A 17,773-nucleotide genomic window follows, 5' to 3' on the forward strand; every position below is an offset into this window, starting at 1 on the left:
AACACGGAGTGCATGCCTGATGGAATTACGGAGCGGTGGGCCTCCGTCGCATGAAGAAGAAAGACGCAAAGGAGAAGGAAGTGAACCAGAAAGAGAACGAGAGCCCTTCGTCTTCCGTCGCCCCTCGCTACCATCTTCTCTGCCGATAGGTTTGTGGGCATTGGCGCTCGTCCCCTTATTTATAGGCGTCCAAAAAAAAGATCGGGAGGCCTACCGCCAACGTCGGTCGAGAAGAAGGAAGGCGGTGAAAGGCACCGCCTCTCTCCGCGACCAGACTTCCTTTCGGAGTAGACGAGGAAAACAATTCCGAGTCAGCTTGAACCGCCACGTAGGAATAACTATCTACGAGTATGATTTTGTTGCATCCTCCATGATGTGAATTTAATTTGGGCGAGAACAGAAGTTAAAGTGTGTGCCACCACATCAACATCAACGCATCGAGGCATTCATTCATATTTATTTGCTGGTCCAAATGACTGTGTAAAAGCAACTAATGATGCGAAGAGGGAAACATGCGATGATATAACTAGTGATGAGGTAGTATTAGTTACAGTAGTCACGTCCACAATAAAAGATTTAGATGGGAATTCGACTCCTCGAAAGCTTTCAAGATGAATACTAGGAAGAGAGGGAGGGGATCACGTCCAGCATGCATACGGGAGGCAGCAATCAAATGCAGCATCCACTTGCTTGTTCGTATCACAGTAGATTCACTTTCTAAAGAAGATTCGATTTACCACATCAACGGGAAGGGCGTAGGCAGGATCTATCGTCTTTAATCCTGGATATTCCATGAGAGAGAGCCCTGTTTATCAATATAAACACAGCCTCAGAAATATGTCCAGAAAAATAACTTTGAAATGATAAAACAGAGAACAAGAGCCAAGACAACTGTGAAGATTTCCAAATATATTGGGCAGAAGAGGTTTAAGCAAAGAAGAAGGGAAAATAAAAAAAAGGAACATGGAAAATGTTGATTAGCACCTGCAACGCCGAAGTAGGTATGAAAAACATCAACTGCGTTGTCTGGTCTATCTGATATGCCTCCATTATCTTTGTCCTGCATTTTGAAAATAATAGCACCACCCAAATAATATACGAAATAATATCCTTCACTTACGATAAAACTTGTTAACAGCAAAAAATTACTAGATAGGATATGCAGACCTGGCAGTTCAAGATGAACCTAGTGAGTTTCTCCTTGTCAATCCAATGAACCCTGTCGATCATAATAAGACTGGATAGTACCCACCAAGAGTAGCAAACCTGCACTGACTTGAATGAGATGTCCATTCAATGAAAAGAAAGGATGAAGGTATGATCTTAAGGGCTAATTAGGAATGACGAGCACTATAGAATCACACATCGGCAAGCTTCTCAGGTCGGCCGTTCAATCCTCCGTCTTTACATTGCCGCTCACACAACCACCAACCAAGCAGGTCCCTGTCGACATGGTGCAGGGAACCCGTGATTGCAAGTGCACCGACACAACAGAAGACTGCATGCCAAACGGTCAGACAAGTATCTTTAAGTAGTACAAAATTTGATGAAGGATGAAGAAGAAACAGCATCAGTATCAACTACAGCAGAGCTGATTGCATTGGTTTTACAATATATGTATGGGATAAGAAATTGATAATTTGACAGACCAAGTAAAACTAGTGGACAAATGCGGCTTAAAATGAAGTACAAGCACGATATAGTAATAGCAAAGAAGAACAATACTCTGGCCAGCATGTGACTCCCCACCGGGTATAGACCCAAATCCACCGTCTAGGTTTTTGCAGCTGACAATGAAATTTACAGCCTTTTCCACATTGATTTTACTTAGACGGCCCAATAGTGAGAGACAACAGATTGCACAATAAGAAAACCTACAACAAAAGTTCATACCAAGTCCTCTGAATATTTTATATCAAGACATTTTAAAATAGCAGGTGAGCAGAGAACTACACCTAGTGGCGATTCCTTGCCATATATCACCAGAACCATTTTATATCATGACAATTTAAAACAACAGGTAAGAAGAGAACTATACCTAGTGTCAATTTCACCCCACATATCACCAGAAAAAGATCCATCTTCATTCTGCAAGCCAGCCACATCTGAATTAAAAATTAAGTGCAACGATAGATGCAGTTGAATTCAATTACAAAACTGTTATAAAGTCACATCTCCTTCTTGACAAATACAATTGCAAAAATGATTCTAGCAAAAAAGTTATCGGTCACAAAACTGTACAAACTTGTAGCAAAAATTCATGCTACAGCCACTTGTACAGTACTAACATATGTAGGACTCCTAAATTCTCATAAACCACCAATTAATCAATCGATTAAAACAATCTAATAAAAAACTTACGGAAATAAACCAACCAAATAACATCCAAATTGATTCAACTAGCATTAAAAAACTTCTTATCTACTGAGAATTCGATTGTTCCAATCTGAACAATGACAAAATTGTGATCGGGTTCAAGCCTTGTATCTGTTACAACCTCCTCTTCCACGCAGCTAATTATCTTCAATCCATGAAGCATCAACAGGTATATTCTCCTGAAACTAAGAACTTCCTATTTAATTTGATTCCATGACTGTTAATCCTGGTAGCAAAAACCAAACATTTTCACAAATTAATAAACTAACATATTCAAGATTTGAGTCGCTTTTAACTATGAATATATGATTTATAGAGCAAATCATCCACCACAATCAACATCATAATTCTCCTTCCTTCAAGTTTAGCGGCTAAAAAGACCTCATAAAATGAATAAACAAGAAGCCTCCTCCTTTTTCCACTCTGTGATCAACAGTCTTCAAGACCAGTTGCATCATATTTCAGAAATCAGAAGTATTGCTTCCTTCTCAGTTGCTAACCTACTTAGTAGCTTAAAAATATCTTATGTGATTTATAAAAATCAAGGTATGAAGTACTTTGTACTTTGAGGTCAACTTTCTTCATACATTCATACAAGAAACGGAAGAGTCTAAATGTACAAAACCATGAGAATGTTTGGATCAGAATGCCATGGATGTCATCCATTAATCAAATTATAAAATAAACAACATGAATAATGGAAAAACATAGCTCAACTATTGTACAACCATAAAAGATGCTAAAAAAGAACGCTTCCAACATCAACCATCAATTAAATTAGCAAAAGTAGAAAATTGTTGAGATATAATCTATAAACTCCAAACGAGAAGGATACAATCCGACACTTTTTCGATATCAAGAACATCAAGCCTGTCGAGAAGTGCTAAAATTTGCACAGCACTGATTGTGTACAAAAGGTGTGGATCATGCCCTAAGTTTCCAGCAAAGCCTCCTGAAATCACACTTTTAAGATGCATCACGCATCTACCACAAAAGAAAGACCTTTTGTTATGGGTAACGAACTTACCACAATCTTTGTCCTGGCATTCCATTACCCAAGACACGACCGCATCTACATCGATAGCTCCAATTTTGTTGAGCAGGTCAAGAGTGGTCAGACCCCAATATGCACCATTCATTCTCAAATGCTCTATCACTAAAGCCTCGAAATCATCCTTCTTCTGATACAAATCGTCAAATTCCCCAATCAATTTCATTCTCACAGAGAAAAAAGAATCCAAGTACGAAAACAAAGAGAACCTTTTCAACCGAGACGATGTACCGCGCATGCTTCTCTTCTTCTAATCCTCCCATCTTCTCTTCAAATCGATCCAATTTTCCAAATCTACGCGAACCTCGGGATTAAATTTCGGAGTAGCACACGAGCCTAGGACGGGTTCGTCGAAGCCTCGGGCCGCGACGGCGTCTTCGTCGGAGAAGTCCTATTCCAGTCGGATCGGACGGGGTTCAAGAAAAGCCCTCGCCTCCAACGTGTGATTTACCTGATTCCGCCAACAAGATGAGTCAAGACGCCGGGACGATCTGCAAGAGGGAGCCCTCGCGTGGTTGCGAGGAGGTTGCTCGTGGGCCTTGAGTGATCTCCAGTCGAGCCCAAAGGTCTCGATGGTTGCGGCGGTTGGGCCCTTATAATGGCCAGCATCGGCTCCTCCATGGCCGACCCAATTCGAGCTACCGTAAGCTGCTTCTGCCACCTCTTCGACGATCCGCATTTTGCCACCCTTCTTCCATATTTGGATACCAGACGACATGATGATGATGTGTGCGTGGAATGGTTGAATACCGAGAGGAGTTGGACAGTATTCAGAATCCTTTACTTGTGGCGAGCGAATTGCTGCTATTAATAAAGAGGATGTGGAAATGCCTGTTATTAGGTGAGTTATTCTTCGCGAAGACCGGATGGGATTACATAACAACCCTAAGATAACCATTCATAATATGTGACCCACCTATCTTTACATCCAAGTATCTATCATTTCTCTAACTAGTATTGCGTTGACCGCTTCGCAGTATCAGTTCAGATATCTGGACCGTCTGATGGTCATCTGCTCATATATCGATCGTCCATTTTCTGGAGGACCCACCTGAGAACTATGGTGACGTGCCACATATATGGTCTTCACATTAAGTGAACGGCTGAGATATGAGGGAAGGTCCCGCTCACGGTTGAGATGTGAAAAGGAGAAGCGAGGGGATCAACCTCTTCCCGGTTCAGCTAGACCGCGCGATCCAACCACCTCGAAACCGCAATTGCGAAGAGTGCCAAGAACGCCGCGCCGCCCACCGCAAGGCAGGCCAGGTCCACCACTCGCTCCCGCCGCGCGGCCGCCTCCTTCCGCCTCTGCCGTCGCCCGACGAATTCTTCCCACTTCCTCTTCTCGACCTCTTCCGCCTCTTCTCTCTTCCTGTCACCCTCTATCGCCGCTTGGATTACCGCCAAGCCGTCCCTGCCGTTCAAGCAGACCCCGTCGATACCCTCCGCCATCAGACTCATCTCGAGCACGTGCCCCGTCTCCTCCCCGCAGGTGACCACCACCCCGAGGGCGCACTCCTCGCCGAGGACCGACGCGAACCGGACCACCGTCTCGCCGGTGATCCAGTGCCGATCGACCGCCGCAGGATGCCGGCTCGTCGCGATCATGGCGCGCCGCCGGTGCGGGTCGATGACGACCCAGCTCAGTGTCAGATCCTCGGGTGAGATGTCCGGTTCGGCTGCGGCCGCGGCAGCGGCAGCGGGTAGCGTAGGCGAGGGCGGCGGAGGTGGGTCCTTCCGGTCGAGGGCATCGATGCGGAAGGGGGCGCCCCTGAACCAGAGGGTGGAGGTGTCGGTCTCGACGACGCGGGATAAGACGAGGGCGCCCTGGTGGTAGAGGTCAACGGCGGAGATAAGCTCGGAGGGGAGGCTGGCATCGTCGTCGGTGAGGACGGTGAGCGGAGAGGGGGAAGGGAAGGCGTCGGAGAAGAAGGAGCGATGAGCGTTGGGGGAGGAGGAGAGGAGGCGGAGGAGGCGGGGGTGGCGGAGGGATGGCCAAGTGGTAACGCAGAGGTCGCGCCAGAGATCGGGCTGCGAGGCGATGGCACGGAGGTGGGTGGTGGCGCAGCTGGCGGCTGCTAGCGCCGGCCCGTCGAGGTGACGGAGGGCGCGGATCAGCATGTCCGAGTGGAGGTCCTCTATGGTGGTGGCGGTGGCGGTTGTGCCACGGGCAGCCTGCGACTGGGTGGCCATAAGAAATTTACCGAGTCGTCGAGGCTCGAACTCGAAAGCTATCAACTCAGCACAGGCGTTGCGTTGATCGAGGAAGAGTGGGGGCTTCGACGGGAGATTGGGATAATGGCAATTATATTCAATAGTTGGCGATATATATATATATACATATTACATATATATATATATATAGATTTTTGTCGTTAGATTTTTCTTTTTCTCTTTGGATCAGAATGAATGACACGTTTCACACATGTAAGAAGACAAACTCGTTGGCCGGCTTTACGTGGCACAAAACCCCACACGGCTACGAAAAAGCTAAGTGGACGGATATGATCGAATCTTATAGTGTCTCTAATCATTTGGATCGACTGCTAATGAACTCCTAAAAGTCAATATTATATAGGAATGAAACAGTGAATCTAAGAAAAATTACAATCGAATTTTAACATCGGATTCGCTTACCAAAAAAATTACAAGTCCAAAATTTCATCTCACTAATCATTAAGGATTTAATATCTCGCCTTCAAAAGGTCTATATTGTTATATAAGTAACATCATGAATCAAATATATTGTCTTCACGGCACATCCTTTGGAAACAATTCTGACCTCTTAAAACACCATTCACAAGGCCAAATTCTCAGAAGTCTCACTATTTATAGGTCACTAAATGGCGTAGCAAGTTAGGAGCCAATTGAGGGTTGAAAGCATCCTATTGACGAATTATTGTGTTTACATTATTTTCTTTTGTTTAAAATATGGTACATGATGCGAAATGGAAGTGAAGTAGTAGACTTGGATGGAAGGTTCCAATCTTCCTCTAATTATATTTTGTCTTGTTCGTACCTAACGTGCTTATATATTTTTATATATAGAATGAATTATTATTGGCAATGTATGGTAAGACTCAATTTAATGTTACCACCATAGTATTTTATTTGTTTTTTTTTTTTTGTTTTGCTTTTTCGTACCTCCTAGGATTTTTATATTGAATTAAGTTATTGACACGACTCAATTTGATATTACCAGTTTACTGTTCATTATCTTCATGATTAACTTTGTAGTGTGAATTATAAGGTACTCATGGAAGCCACCTCATTGTTACATTTCAGAATTGATTAGATTCAACATAATTTGTTTTCCAAAAGTTTTTGAGCATGAGAATCGAATGTTTATTATTTCTTAAAGATAGATAATTGACACTCAAACTGGTATGAAATTTGATGGGAGAATTGAGAGATTTAAATTTTGAAAACCATACCTATAGTGAGTGCTCTTTTCAAGAATATTATCTAAATCGATTAATAAGAAAATATCATACATATCACTAAGACATTAGACTTGTAATGGTTAATAAGTATCATGAAGGTTCTCCCGTGTGCTCTTTAGACAGGAGGAGCACGAGGTACATATTGATCATGCATGCACCGTATTGATCGATGATGATTGGGATAGCATGACAAGAAAATAAGAACACTAATTCTATTTGCTCTAATCTTGGAGAGTCCAAATCGGGTTTGATGTTTTATTTTTATTTTGTTTGATTCATAGATAATCATCTTCGTTAGCTTCTAATTTGATGGAGATAATCTATCAAATTAATAGTAGTGTCGAAATGAAATAGTCATTTAATATAGTATAAATGTATTCTAATGAGTCTATAAACGAAATAGCCAGTTAAAGTTGTAGTCATATCAAAGAAAGATCGAACAATTTTTCATTATGTAGTTGATATTGGTCATTAATCATAGATGATGAAATTTATTTGTATCTCTTATCTAAGTTTTTTTCTAATAGAAAATATTTATATCTTCTATCTCATGTTCTTTGTCTAATTTTAGTTTGTTCAGGCAAAAGATTACCCTCTCATAAATTCTTTTAATTGTCAATGTCTATTAATCTATTTATCATGGGTATGAAAAGCATAGGGTAATTTTTTTTAAAAAAAATTATATCTTTTTTTTTACCAACTTTTTCCATTTATTCTTATATAATATTCATTATTTTCAAAAAGATTAAATTACCCCTCGCTTTTGTCTTGTCAAGTCACCTCTGCATTACTGTCTTCTCCCCTACTATCTTCCTCCAACCTCAAAGATACCGGTGAGCAACATGACATTGTCTCGATGACTTTCGTAGTATATCGTACGAATCGTATGACTTTGTAACTCTCTTACTATAGACCTCACATTCATCCTCTATAATGCTTTCAACTTTTTAAACATAAGTGTATTACCCCCACATGGTCACACACTCGCCCATCGCTTGCTAAAGCCACCTTGAAAGTATTGATAAGGATCGACTGGAGCATCAAGGAGGCCAGGGCCTCTTCCGAGTGAAATCTTACACATTGTAGAAGGTGAATAGTAACACAATCATAGTCATTGTATCGTTAGTGTATTCAAGATAAATAAATAAATAAATATATATATATATATATATATATATATATATATATATATATATATATATATATATATATATATATATAATAGAACATGAGTGATGATAAAGGGCAAAGGTGATGGTGACTAATGGGATGGAGGTGAAGGATAATATCATTTTTTATAAAATAAAAGATATTTTTTTAAAAATAATAAATAAAAAAGATATATTAATAAAAAAATAAAAATATTTTTTTTAAGAATACTCCTAGAAGCATATAAGGAGTTTAGTATTTATTTATCTGAGTTAGGAATGAACCAAAAGCATTATTTTTATTATTATTAGCTTAATAAAAAAAAATATTCCTTTTAATACCATGTTGGTATAGCATGTCCTGTCATCTTTAAAAGTCGATGTGACATATGTCCAATACGCATTGATGACAAAGTCAACTTTTAATTTGACTAAGGACATTGTTTTGTATAAATCTGACCAAAAACAGATATCATATACTGTACCCTAAATTGTCTAATTTCTAATGGAAAACAAAATATTTCTGTGTCCGATGTCAAACATACAATCAAATCAAGCATTTAAAGACACATCGTCGACAAAGAAACAGCTCCAACCCTCTTAGATCCACAAGTGTATCCAATCTACATTAGCCCGTGGTTGTCATGATCGAGAAGTGCACGTTAAAGCGCTCACATAAAGGAAACAACAACAGATGGTGTCGAGTGGGCCTCAAAATGGTTCGGCTTTCCCCTTCACCGCGAGAAAAGGAAACGGGCGGGCGGGCGGACGGGCGGACGCACGCACGCAGCCGCTCACATCCAACTTCCCTACGCTCCTCTCTTTGTTTCATTGCCTTGCGGTCTCTTCGTTCGCCGAAGAGCACCAAAGTACAGACGACGGCTTGGAGCAGCCGACGCCATCGACCGATCACCACCACATGGAAAAAGTGGGTGCGTAACCACGGAGTAGTTTGCCGGTCACTTTCGCTGGGCTCTTTGTTTCTTTAGATTAGTAGCTCTTCCGAGACTTGGAAGATTCATCTCTCCAAGCTTGGATTGGTTGGCACATGTCTTCATCAAGATTGATTCAAATTAAATAGAGGTTCATCTTTTGTAGGATTGTAGGTGCCAAAATGCTAAACGAAAATGAAGTATATTATTAGATATCATAACTCTCTCCCCCCTATAATTTTTAGAGGCATTGAAATCAGAAAAGATAATGTATTATCACATTGGAGCAATAAAGATCTTTGAAGACCGATGACATCCCACATGTTCTTGAAATAACAACAGTTTCTAGAGAGAGAAATATATGATGTTAGGCTAATCTATGTTTTATGGATTCGGGTGTCATTCGTATTGTAGTCAACCCAAGATTTGTGGCAGACAAATGTCAAAAAGAGTGTTTCTCATCTCTGATCACAAAAGTACAAATACACCTAAAAAGGACAAGATATAAACAGGAATCTTCCGGATGGGAATTCAACAAGATATAATATCCAACGCTTAGGATCAGCAATGCCATACGAGCTCACTGGATTTGGTCGTGGCAAGACGATGCATGAAAGAGGATAAGTATCACACTGCAACACTTCAGAACCTAATATGAACATAAACATTACCTGCTGTTTTATTCTGTGGTGGTCAGCTTTGAACGAGTTAAATCATCAGTTCTGTATTTGCTGCAAGATGGTAATTCAAGAATGTCGGACCATCTGACCATAGCAAGTATTAATTTCCAGAGTGATCAGCAATTCCAGACCTTGTCGCAAGGAGGGTCTACAAACAGATGACAATTTCCAAGCAGTGTAGATGTGGGGATATAACTGTGCTACTCCCATCTTTAGTATGAGAACCTGTGAAAATATTGTCTCACCTATCTCCTTCGGATTACGAGCTAACAACATGGACGAGAACCGTGCAGGGTAATTGAGGACATCGATAAAAGAGAACACCCGATGTCAAATTTACCTCATAATTACTTGACAGGACATCAAGTTTGAAGGAAAATTTATGGTAAGTCACTCGAGTTAGTCTTCTGATTCTGTTACAGTTGCCGAATTAGTTGCTTTTTTACGCACAAATTGCCCTTTTATCCTCAGCCGCTGTTCTGCTAGCGTCTTCCTACTGTGGTATCTAACCTGCCAAAGCAAAGTACATCAAGGAACATTAGTGCTATCCATCGTGAATTTTTCGATGAAGAAGTATATTCATGTGCACGAATTAAAGTCATTCATCCCATTACCTTTTTCTCAAAGCATCTGTCTTTTCTTTTCAAGCGGAATTTTATTAATGCAGCCTCTCGACGAGCACGATCACAATCCAACCCTTCTCTGCCAGAGTTCTGGATGAATATATCATTCCAATTTTCTAAAGAATTGACTGCATTTGCAGCAGCTTCTGTAGTCTTGTCACAATCATTTTTTCCACAAACCTTGTAAATATCCTGGTTAGAGCTGGCACTCTGATTGGATTTTTTCAAAGGAGTGCAAGAGGTTGCTCCTGGATCCTCTGAGGCAGACAAATTTTGTGGTTGAGAGGATTCAGGGTAGAACATTGGTTGCAGGATGGTATGATATCCTGCACACATGCTTTGGTAAGGAATCTCTCCAACAGAAACTGGCACTGACAAAATGCCAGACTGGGGATGCCGAAAAAAGGAATTAGCCCCATCAGAGGAATGACCAACCGAAGCATTCTCTCGTACAGGATGAGAAGGAAAAATGGTACCATCCTTCTCATTAAAGGAGCTATTTGTACTGACATGCGGCTGAGGTTTATCGATGGATTCTCTGGTGTGAATGAATAAAGAAGAAACTGGCTTTTGAGAAGAATGATGCATCTTTTTGTCACCATACCTGCAAGATTCATCACTCTTGTTGAAAATGAAATGACATTATATCAATTTAGAAGCAATTTTGACTGAAAAATTTTCTAGTACAAGTATCGAAAGATAATGGTTAATTACAATCTGTAAAATGCTTCAAACTATCAGCTACAGAGCTATTGAAATCTATTACAAATTAACATCAGGCTCTGCCTGCATTCACAGGTTTCTAATTCTAATCAATCTTAGTTTGTGTCTCTTCCCATAAAAATGAAAGCACCAGCACCAGACAGAAAAAAAGGAAAATGAGTATATTCACACAGTCCTAGGTAATACAGGTAATGAAGTGTAAATTATAATTAGTATGGCTATTATAGGACTCACTTATGCAAGCAGTTTAGTGAAGTTATCCTTTGTTATTTTGGAAGATAGTAATATGGAAAGGTAATTTGATCATTTAAAAATTGGTATGAAGGAGTACATTCCAAAATTAACAGATTTTTCTTGGCCTTCCCATTTGAGATTAGCATAAAATCTTTCAAAAATTAGTGAGAATATCACAATGAGTCTTTTACAAATTATTGCATAGTGGAATCAAATTCTTTTTGAATAGGAAGCCTCTACACGCAAACTAGTTCGAAAGATTGGTGTCAGGTCATGAGCAATAAAAATGTCTCAAAATTGATGGAAACAATTAAGTTTTTGCCGAAAGCCAGAAATACTAAAACTCGGTTCACAAAGTTTATGCAAAAGACTCATAAAACAACAAAGGATGAGTAAGCAATAACATCAATAACATAGCAAGCCTTTTAGAAAATAGAAGCTACAGCAAAATGAATGTTTCATAAAAAGATTACCTTGAAAAAGCAGAGGCATTAGAATGGTTCAGGACATGCTTTTCCTTGAACTCCAGACTTACACAGCCATTAATTTGTGGTCTTCTCAAAGAAAGCTCATGTAGCTGGGAGGAACCAAATTCATATGTACTCTTTCCATGAGAAGATGTTGGGGTTTCACACAGGACATCATCCCTAAATGAAACCTTTCCCAAGGCTGCAGACATACATCTTCGGCTACCTCTTGGTTCAATGAAGTTTATGACATTCTGCAAAATATCTGTTGTAGCATCAGGTTGACAGTATGGCTTTGGTTCAATGTCCTCACGGTTTTTGAGTCTCAGAAATGCCAGTTCTTCCTCCCTAGACGTGGATGTATTATACAAAAAAAATTTATCCTCTTTATGCCCCAACGAAAAAGCCTCTTGAATTGACTGATTGACCTGGGCCTTCGGTTCAGAAGCTTCATCTGCAAAGGTAAAATTTATTCAGTATAAGAGCTTGATGATAAGGCTCCAAAATTTCTCATCCCATAAAAAAGAATTCATTGAAAGAACAGTTGACAACCTCTGGTTTCATGATCATCATAATTCTTTGATTGATTTGTGATAACTTCGGTGCCATTACCAGGATCCTCTGCTTTTGGCATGTTCTTCTGGACAATTTTGTTTTCCATCTCTGGCTTACTACCGGAAATCTGCTAAAATATCATGCAACCACTTGAGATACCACAGAAAAGCTAAATAATTGATCATGATTGCACAATGTTCTTAACAGGAAAAATAATCAAACAACCATGATAAATGAAGTGCACTTGTTGTAGAGAAAAAAATTAACAAGGTTCCCTTACCTGAGCATCACCCCTATCACTGTTTTCCCCAGTCTTGGATCCATTCCCAGAATTCACACTCACATGATTGATAGCAGCAATGTTGTCCGAGGCAGCTGTGCTCCTACTTGACTGCATCAAGAGTTTAGTCAAGAAAATCATTGTCAGATGCTTCACAAATAATCTACCAATCAACTGACCGAGCGCGTGGCTAATTTGTCGCCATATTAACTAGCACTTTGAGCATACCCAACGCCTCCTCCAAACATGCTGCCATAAGTTCCGCAACTCATTCTTCCTTACTGGTTTCACAAGAAAATCTACAGCACCATTTAGCATGCATTTGTGCACAACACTGATAGAATCTCGGGAGGACATCACTGTAACGGAAAGCACCATCATAGACTTATCAAGATAGATATACAAATATCTAACAGAGAGATTGCTCGTCTCTAGGTTTCAAAGTAACCATGCAATTTCAAATAAATGGTTTATTTATGTTAAAAGATCATAAAAACAAAAAAAAAGTAGCAAACAAAGATCGATCAAACCAATCAATGGTGAGAATGATACTGACTCCAATGCCAAAATTGACAATTCAGGCAATTTTACAGCATGGGAAATCCTACATATATGAAATCATTATAGAGCAGGATACTCCAAATAAAATTGCCGACATAGTAAAGAAGAAGATCATAGTGTCGGGGTGAACCCTAACACATAGCCTAAAGTTGGCATTTTGAGCGACCCATCTAAGGTGGAACCAAACAATCGGAAAGAAGGTCAGTTATAAGGGCGCTGGAGTAATCGTTGGGTTGGTTTCAGCGACTTACTGATCACAGGAATGTTTTTGCACTGCTCGGCAGCCATAATTTTGGAGAGCAACCCAATCCCGGAAAGCGAAGGTATGTCCACCTCCGTGAGCACGAGGTCGAAGTTGTAGCGCTTCTCCTTCAAGACTTCCCACGCCTTGAGCCCGTCCGCGACCGCCACGACTTCGACCATACCAATTTAAAGAATCAAACGTTGGAAGCTCCCCGATCAGATTGGAGGGCAGAGGGGAAGTGGAGAGACATACCGTTGTAGCTGCATTTCCGGAGCAGCACCATGACGATGTGCCGGGTGGAGTCGTCGTGCTCAACGACGAGGATGCGGAGTGATCTCCGGGGGAGGAACCTCTCCCACCGAACCACCTGCAGTTCGGATCTCGGGCCGGCACCGACCGCGACGCTCTCCCCTGTCCGCACCGCATCGTCAGCGTCGCGCGATCCTCCCCCGCTGTCCCTCGCATCCGCCGTAGCCGTTGGCGCCCCCTCGTCCCGATCACTCCTCACCCCCACCTCCATCGTGCAACAGAGAGAGAGGGAGAGGGAGAGGGAGAGAGAGAGGAGTGAGGGAGGAGGCAAAATGAGATTTTTGGTCGAGTGGGGATGAAACCGGTGGCCACGGCAACTCGAGCGGGGAGGAAGAAATATCCTATAGTCGTGGCGGGTGCGGATCCAGCAGGCCACGCACAACGCGCGACAGCAAGAACTCACCACTCATAATACGATACCATCCTGGGGTCCACAATATACGGCTAAAAGCACCAGCTATGATTGGGTGAAGGAGAGTGACATGTGTTTTTCATGGTACAGTGGATCGGTGGAAGAGGAAATGGAGAACACATCAGCGCTGGGAAGCGAATGGGGATAGAGATCGGGAATTAAAAGCATCCGACGCGGCCGCACCGGTAGCCGCTCCTTCGCGAGGTGCGCTCACCGGCCACTCGTCCTCCCCACTTCCCACGGGAGAGAGATCTTTTCCCCGTCCCCGCCGCTCTCTCTCAGCTTGACTTTTTATGATGGCGGAAGTGCAGCCTATGGAAGCGATGGCCGAAGTTGGAATGAAATCCGAGTGTGTATCTCTCTCTCTCTCTCTCTCTCTCTCGCTTGTTTGAGAATCTCGAGTGTGTATTATGATTCTCGTTATTTAGTTTTATAAAAATCAATCAATACGATCCGACTTTTCTAATCGTGATATAATATTCTCTGAATTCAATACAGTACGATCACAAAAACTTTCGACGTCTCCTATTTTGGTTTTTCGTAAATAATGTTCTTATTTTTGTAATTCCGTAAAAATGTTTTCTCCATCTTCGTCATTTGATTTTTCTCATCAATGTCACAGTATTAGCTGGAATTGCCTAAGGTATAAGGAACCCTTGTGGCTAAGACCCGAACTTAGCTTGGGTTACCTAAATCACGAGACATCCTTGCGACAAAGACGCAAACTTAGCTTGCATTGCCTAAGTCACGCTTCGCCCTTGCGATATTGCTCCGCAAAGATCAGTCCACTTGCAACCTCTCGCAGGTCTCGAAGGACCTGTAAAAGAGAAAGTTAATTAGTTCGAAAGAACGAGCAACGGATAAGTCCCAACGTCTTGCGAAAAGGGGAAGCTTTACAAGTAATTCAGCAATCACCTTGCGTGCACGAGAGAAAAGAGGGAGAGGGGGAAAATAAGGACTTTAGAGGGTTGAACGAACAGTTGCAAGTCCACAAACAGCTGCTCACCGGGTGCCAGACACGACAATAAGTTCCCGTCAAGGTAACGTGCGAACTTGTGAAAGGTTATTCAACGCCCGACACTATACCGAAGCCCCATCCAGCCCTGTGCCACCCGAGGGGTTCAAAGGGGCTGAGATGGCTGACGTTTTGGTGAGCGGAGGCGTCTAGACTTATCCGTTGCTCGTTCTTTCGAACTAATCAACTTTCTCTTTTATAGGTCCTTCGGGACTTGCGAGAGGTTGCAAGTGGGCTGATCTTTGCGGAGCAATATCGCAAGGGCGAAACACGACTTAGGCAACGCAAGCTAAGTTCGCGTCTTGGCCGCAAGGGTGTCTCACGCCTTAGGCAATTCCAACTAAAACCGTGACATTGTGGTATCAAAGCGATGTTATCTGTCTTCAACATAAATTGCGATCCGAAAATATAGTGACACCAAACTCGTAGGCAGTAGATCATCACTGTCATCTCCTTTGTCGTTGCATCCTCCTCTTTTCTTCCCCCTCCTTCCTTATTGTTTATTTACCCTTCTACATCATTTTCTCTCCGTCAACAACAATGACGATGGAGGTGATAGTAGGGAACGATAAAGGTATTTACAAGATTAAAAAATAAAGGATATCATTTGGAAAAAATCAAAATAGGAAATATCTATCTTTTGAGAGAAGACTGAAAAACAAGATTTTCTAGAGAAATCACCTTTAATTTAATATCTTAATTTCATAATTTATTCTTGTATTCCATCTCTAGATTCAGTGAATCAATTTCGATATGAATTAAAATAACAAGGAAGATGATTGACGAACCCACACATCCAATGACATACAATAGAGGAAAGAGAACCTTCGATAATAAGAAGATGAAAATAATATTTTAGAGCTTCTAATCCAAATTAAATTGGCGTAATCCTATTGAGTATATTTTTTTAGAAAAAAAACCTTCATGACGCTGAATTTTACTTTCACATTATCAAATGTGATTTTATTTCATAAACGATAAAAATATAAACACGATTATATTTCTCTCGCAAGCTATCCACACTAAACATGTGCGAGATATACAAGGAAAAATGTACTAGAAAAGCGGATGAAGCAAATGAAATGAATTCAATGAATGCGGTACAAATTGCTTTTGTCAGGACGAGACAAAATAATGGAACATGGATCGACACTCTTAACAGTAGATCAAAAGAGTGTTCCATATGCATGCAGATAACAGAGATGAATTGTTGCCATGAGACGATGCAAGCCACACACGCTTCTTATTCGACACCGCCAATGCCATGAAACATTCAAGGAAGAGTCTTTGCTTGTTTTAGTTTGCTTGCTCGTCAGAAGAAGAAGATGTTGACCTTCGTTTTTGTGAGTTGACCTTGTTTGAGATTAAACAAAAGAAAACGATAGAAGATATAAATTATACTTGCTAACGTATTTATACTCTTCCATGTGGGAATGGAACTCAGCGAATGTCTAATTGTCAGTCTAATGGGTTAATGGTCTATTAATTTTGTTTGGCTATCGAGGCGGCCTAGTCCAATGATAACTCCACGTTGCGAATAGTCATTTTCTATCTAAACCTTTATGCTCAAATACTAAATTAGCTTTAATATCAAATGTCATGCTTTTTGTAAGTCAATTTTAGTCTTTTTTCATTTCTAATGTTAGAGTGTTACATTCGTAAAATATTGAGTTTCAAGTAAATAATAGATAAAAATTATATTTTAAATATATATTGATATAATTATTATTTTATAAAAAATATATTTCAAAAGCTCATTATGTAATAATTTTTTCTAATATTTTAAGATTTATTTAAAATTATATATATTTTTTATTTAAATTAATAAGTAAATAAAAATAAAAATAATATATATAATCTTTAAAAAATTGTATGGATTAAATATATAATAAATAATACATATAATTATATAAATAAATAAAATTTCATCTGATAAAAGATATAGGTAATCTTATAATTTTAGATAATATTATAGGGTCTCTTGAGAATTTAAAAAAATTTATCTTTTTAAGTTTTCTATATTGATTGGTGGGTTACATAAATATTTTTGAATTCTTATAATTAAACACGTGGAGGACCAGAAATTAATGTATGAAAAAAAAAATTGTTTTCAAAAAATAATTAAAAAAAAAGATTCAATTGCATCTAAATTTTTGGAAAGAGAATGATGCAATATAATATTTTGTTTGATGCTCTTAGAGTTTCTTTTTTATGGATCTAAAGAGAGTGAAAGAAATAATGAGAAAGATTATGATGTATAAGGAACTTTATACTTGGGTTTGAGCTAATTTGTAATTAATCATGATAAATAACTTGACTATGCAAGGAGGGTTTAACCATATAAAATTTATCTTCATTATTTTTTTATTATCGATTTTTTCCATTACCTTCTCTTTCTCTCTCTCTCTTTTTCCTCAAAACAATAACCCTATGAGATGTCAAATGAAATTAATGATCAATTGGGTTTATAGATTCACCATATAATATAATTAAATGTCAGATATAGAATATTCTACAAGAAAAATGAATCTCGAAACGTTGAAGCTGAACTACTAGTCATAAAATTTTGAGATTCATAATTTCATTTTTAACTTTTTAAGATAATATTATTTTAGGATAATTATAGATTATTGTATGTACTCGGACTCTATTAACACTTTAATTTTTTATACTTAAAAAATTTATATTATGATCTTTATAGATTTAAAAATAAAATAAAT

General features: G+C 39.7%; 3 protein-coding genes across 4 annotated transcripts; all 3 read right to left on the reverse strand.

Annotated features, from left to right (window-relative positions):
• Positions 1 to 494: 494 nt before the first annotated feature.
• Positions 495 to 4,100, reverse strand: LOC103997406 (geranylgeranyl transferase type-2 subunit beta 1). The gene is made up of 9 exons (XM_009418607.3): positions 3,637 to 4,100; positions 3,404 to 3,557; positions 3,212 to 3,328; positions 2,039 to 2,105; positions 1,726 to 1,874; positions 1,365 to 1,498; positions 1,168 to 1,266; positions 985 to 1,060; positions 495 to 805 (listed from the first exon to the last, which is right to left on the reverse strand). The coding sequence occupies exons 1-9, from the start codon at positions 3,688 to 3,690 to the stop codon at positions 711 to 713; spliced, it is 945 nt and encodes a 314-aa protein (XP_009416882.2). The 5' UTR covers positions 3,691 to 4,100; the 3' UTR covers positions 495 to 710.
• A 147-nt stretch (positions 4,101 to 4,247) lies between these two features.
• On the reverse strand, positions 4,248 to 5,742 carry LOC103997405 (probable F-box protein At2g36090). The gene has a single exon (XM_009418606.3). It carries the CDS (start codon positions 5,618 to 5,620, stop codon positions 4,610 to 4,612), a length of 1,011 nt encoding a protein of 336 aa, XP_009416881.2. The 5' UTR covers positions 5,621 to 5,742; the 3' UTR covers positions 4,248 to 4,609.
• Positions 5,743 to 9,814: 4,072 nt separating this feature from the next.
• Positions 9,815 to 13,947, reverse strand: LOC135592733 (two-component response regulator-like APRR9). 2 transcript variants are annotated; one of them, XM_065082370.1, is made up of 8 exons: positions 13,570 to 13,947; positions 13,325 to 13,486; positions 12,741 to 12,871; positions 12,513 to 12,623; positions 12,230 to 12,359; positions 11,684 to 12,131; positions 10,245 to 10,857; positions 9,815 to 10,140 (listed from the first exon to the last, which is right to left on the reverse strand). In XM_065082370.1, the coding sequence occupies exons 1-8, from the start codon at positions 13,835 to 13,837 to the stop codon at positions 10,030 to 10,032; spliced, it is 1,974 nt and encodes a 657-aa protein (XP_064938442.1). In that variant the 5' UTR covers positions 13,838 to 13,947; the 3' UTR covers positions 9,815 to 10,029. The 2 variants fall into 2 exon arrangements, with proteins under 2 accessions (XP_064938442.1, XP_064938441.1); XM_065082369.1 differs by having other exon boundaries at positions 12,230 to 12,362.
• Between the last annotated feature and the right edge of the window lie 3,826 nt (positions 13,948 to 17,773).

The sequence above is a fragment of the Musa acuminata genome, chromosome BXJ1-9 (genome assembly GCF_036884655.1).
Source record: "Musa acuminata AAA Group cultivar baxijiao chromosome BXJ1-9, Cavendish_Baxijiao_AAA, whole genome shotgun sequence".
Lineage (NCBI taxonomy): Eukaryota > Viridiplantae > Streptophyta > Magnoliopsida > Zingiberales > Musaceae > Musa > Musa acuminata.

Excerpts from the sequence above, each read along its gene's own strand:
- LOC103997406 (XM_009418607.3), bottom strand. The coding sequence starts at position 3,690 with ATGGGAGGATTAGAAGAAGAGAAGCATGCGCGGTACATCGTCTCGGTT. Across the intron at positions 3,558-3,636 it reads ACATCGTCTCGGTTGAAAAG|AAGAAGGATGATTTCGAGGC; the intron begins GTTCTCTTTGTT and ends GATTTGTATCAG. Across the intron at positions 2,106-3,211 it reads TATCGAAAAAGTGTCGGATT|ATGTGGCTGGCTTGCAGAAT; the intron begins GTATCCTTCTCG and ends TTTTTAATTCAG.
- LOC135592733 (XM_065082369.1), bottom strand. The coding sequence starts at position 13,837 with ATGGAGGTGGGGGTGAGGAGTGATCGGGACGAGGGGGCGCCAACGGCT. Across the intron at positions 12,872-13,324 it reads CAAAAACATTCCTGTGATCA|TGATGTCCTCCCGAGATTCT; the intron begins GTAAGTCGCTGA and ends TTTCCGTTACAG. Across the intron at positions 12,624-12,740 it reads ATGTTTGGAGGAGGCGTTGG|TCAAGTAGGAGCACAGCTGC; the intron begins GTATGCTCAAAG and ends CTCTTGATGCAG.
- LOC103997405 (XM_009418606.3), bottom strand. The coding sequence starts at position 5,620 with ATGGCCACCCAGTCGCAGGCTGCCCGTGGCACAACCGCCACCGCCACC.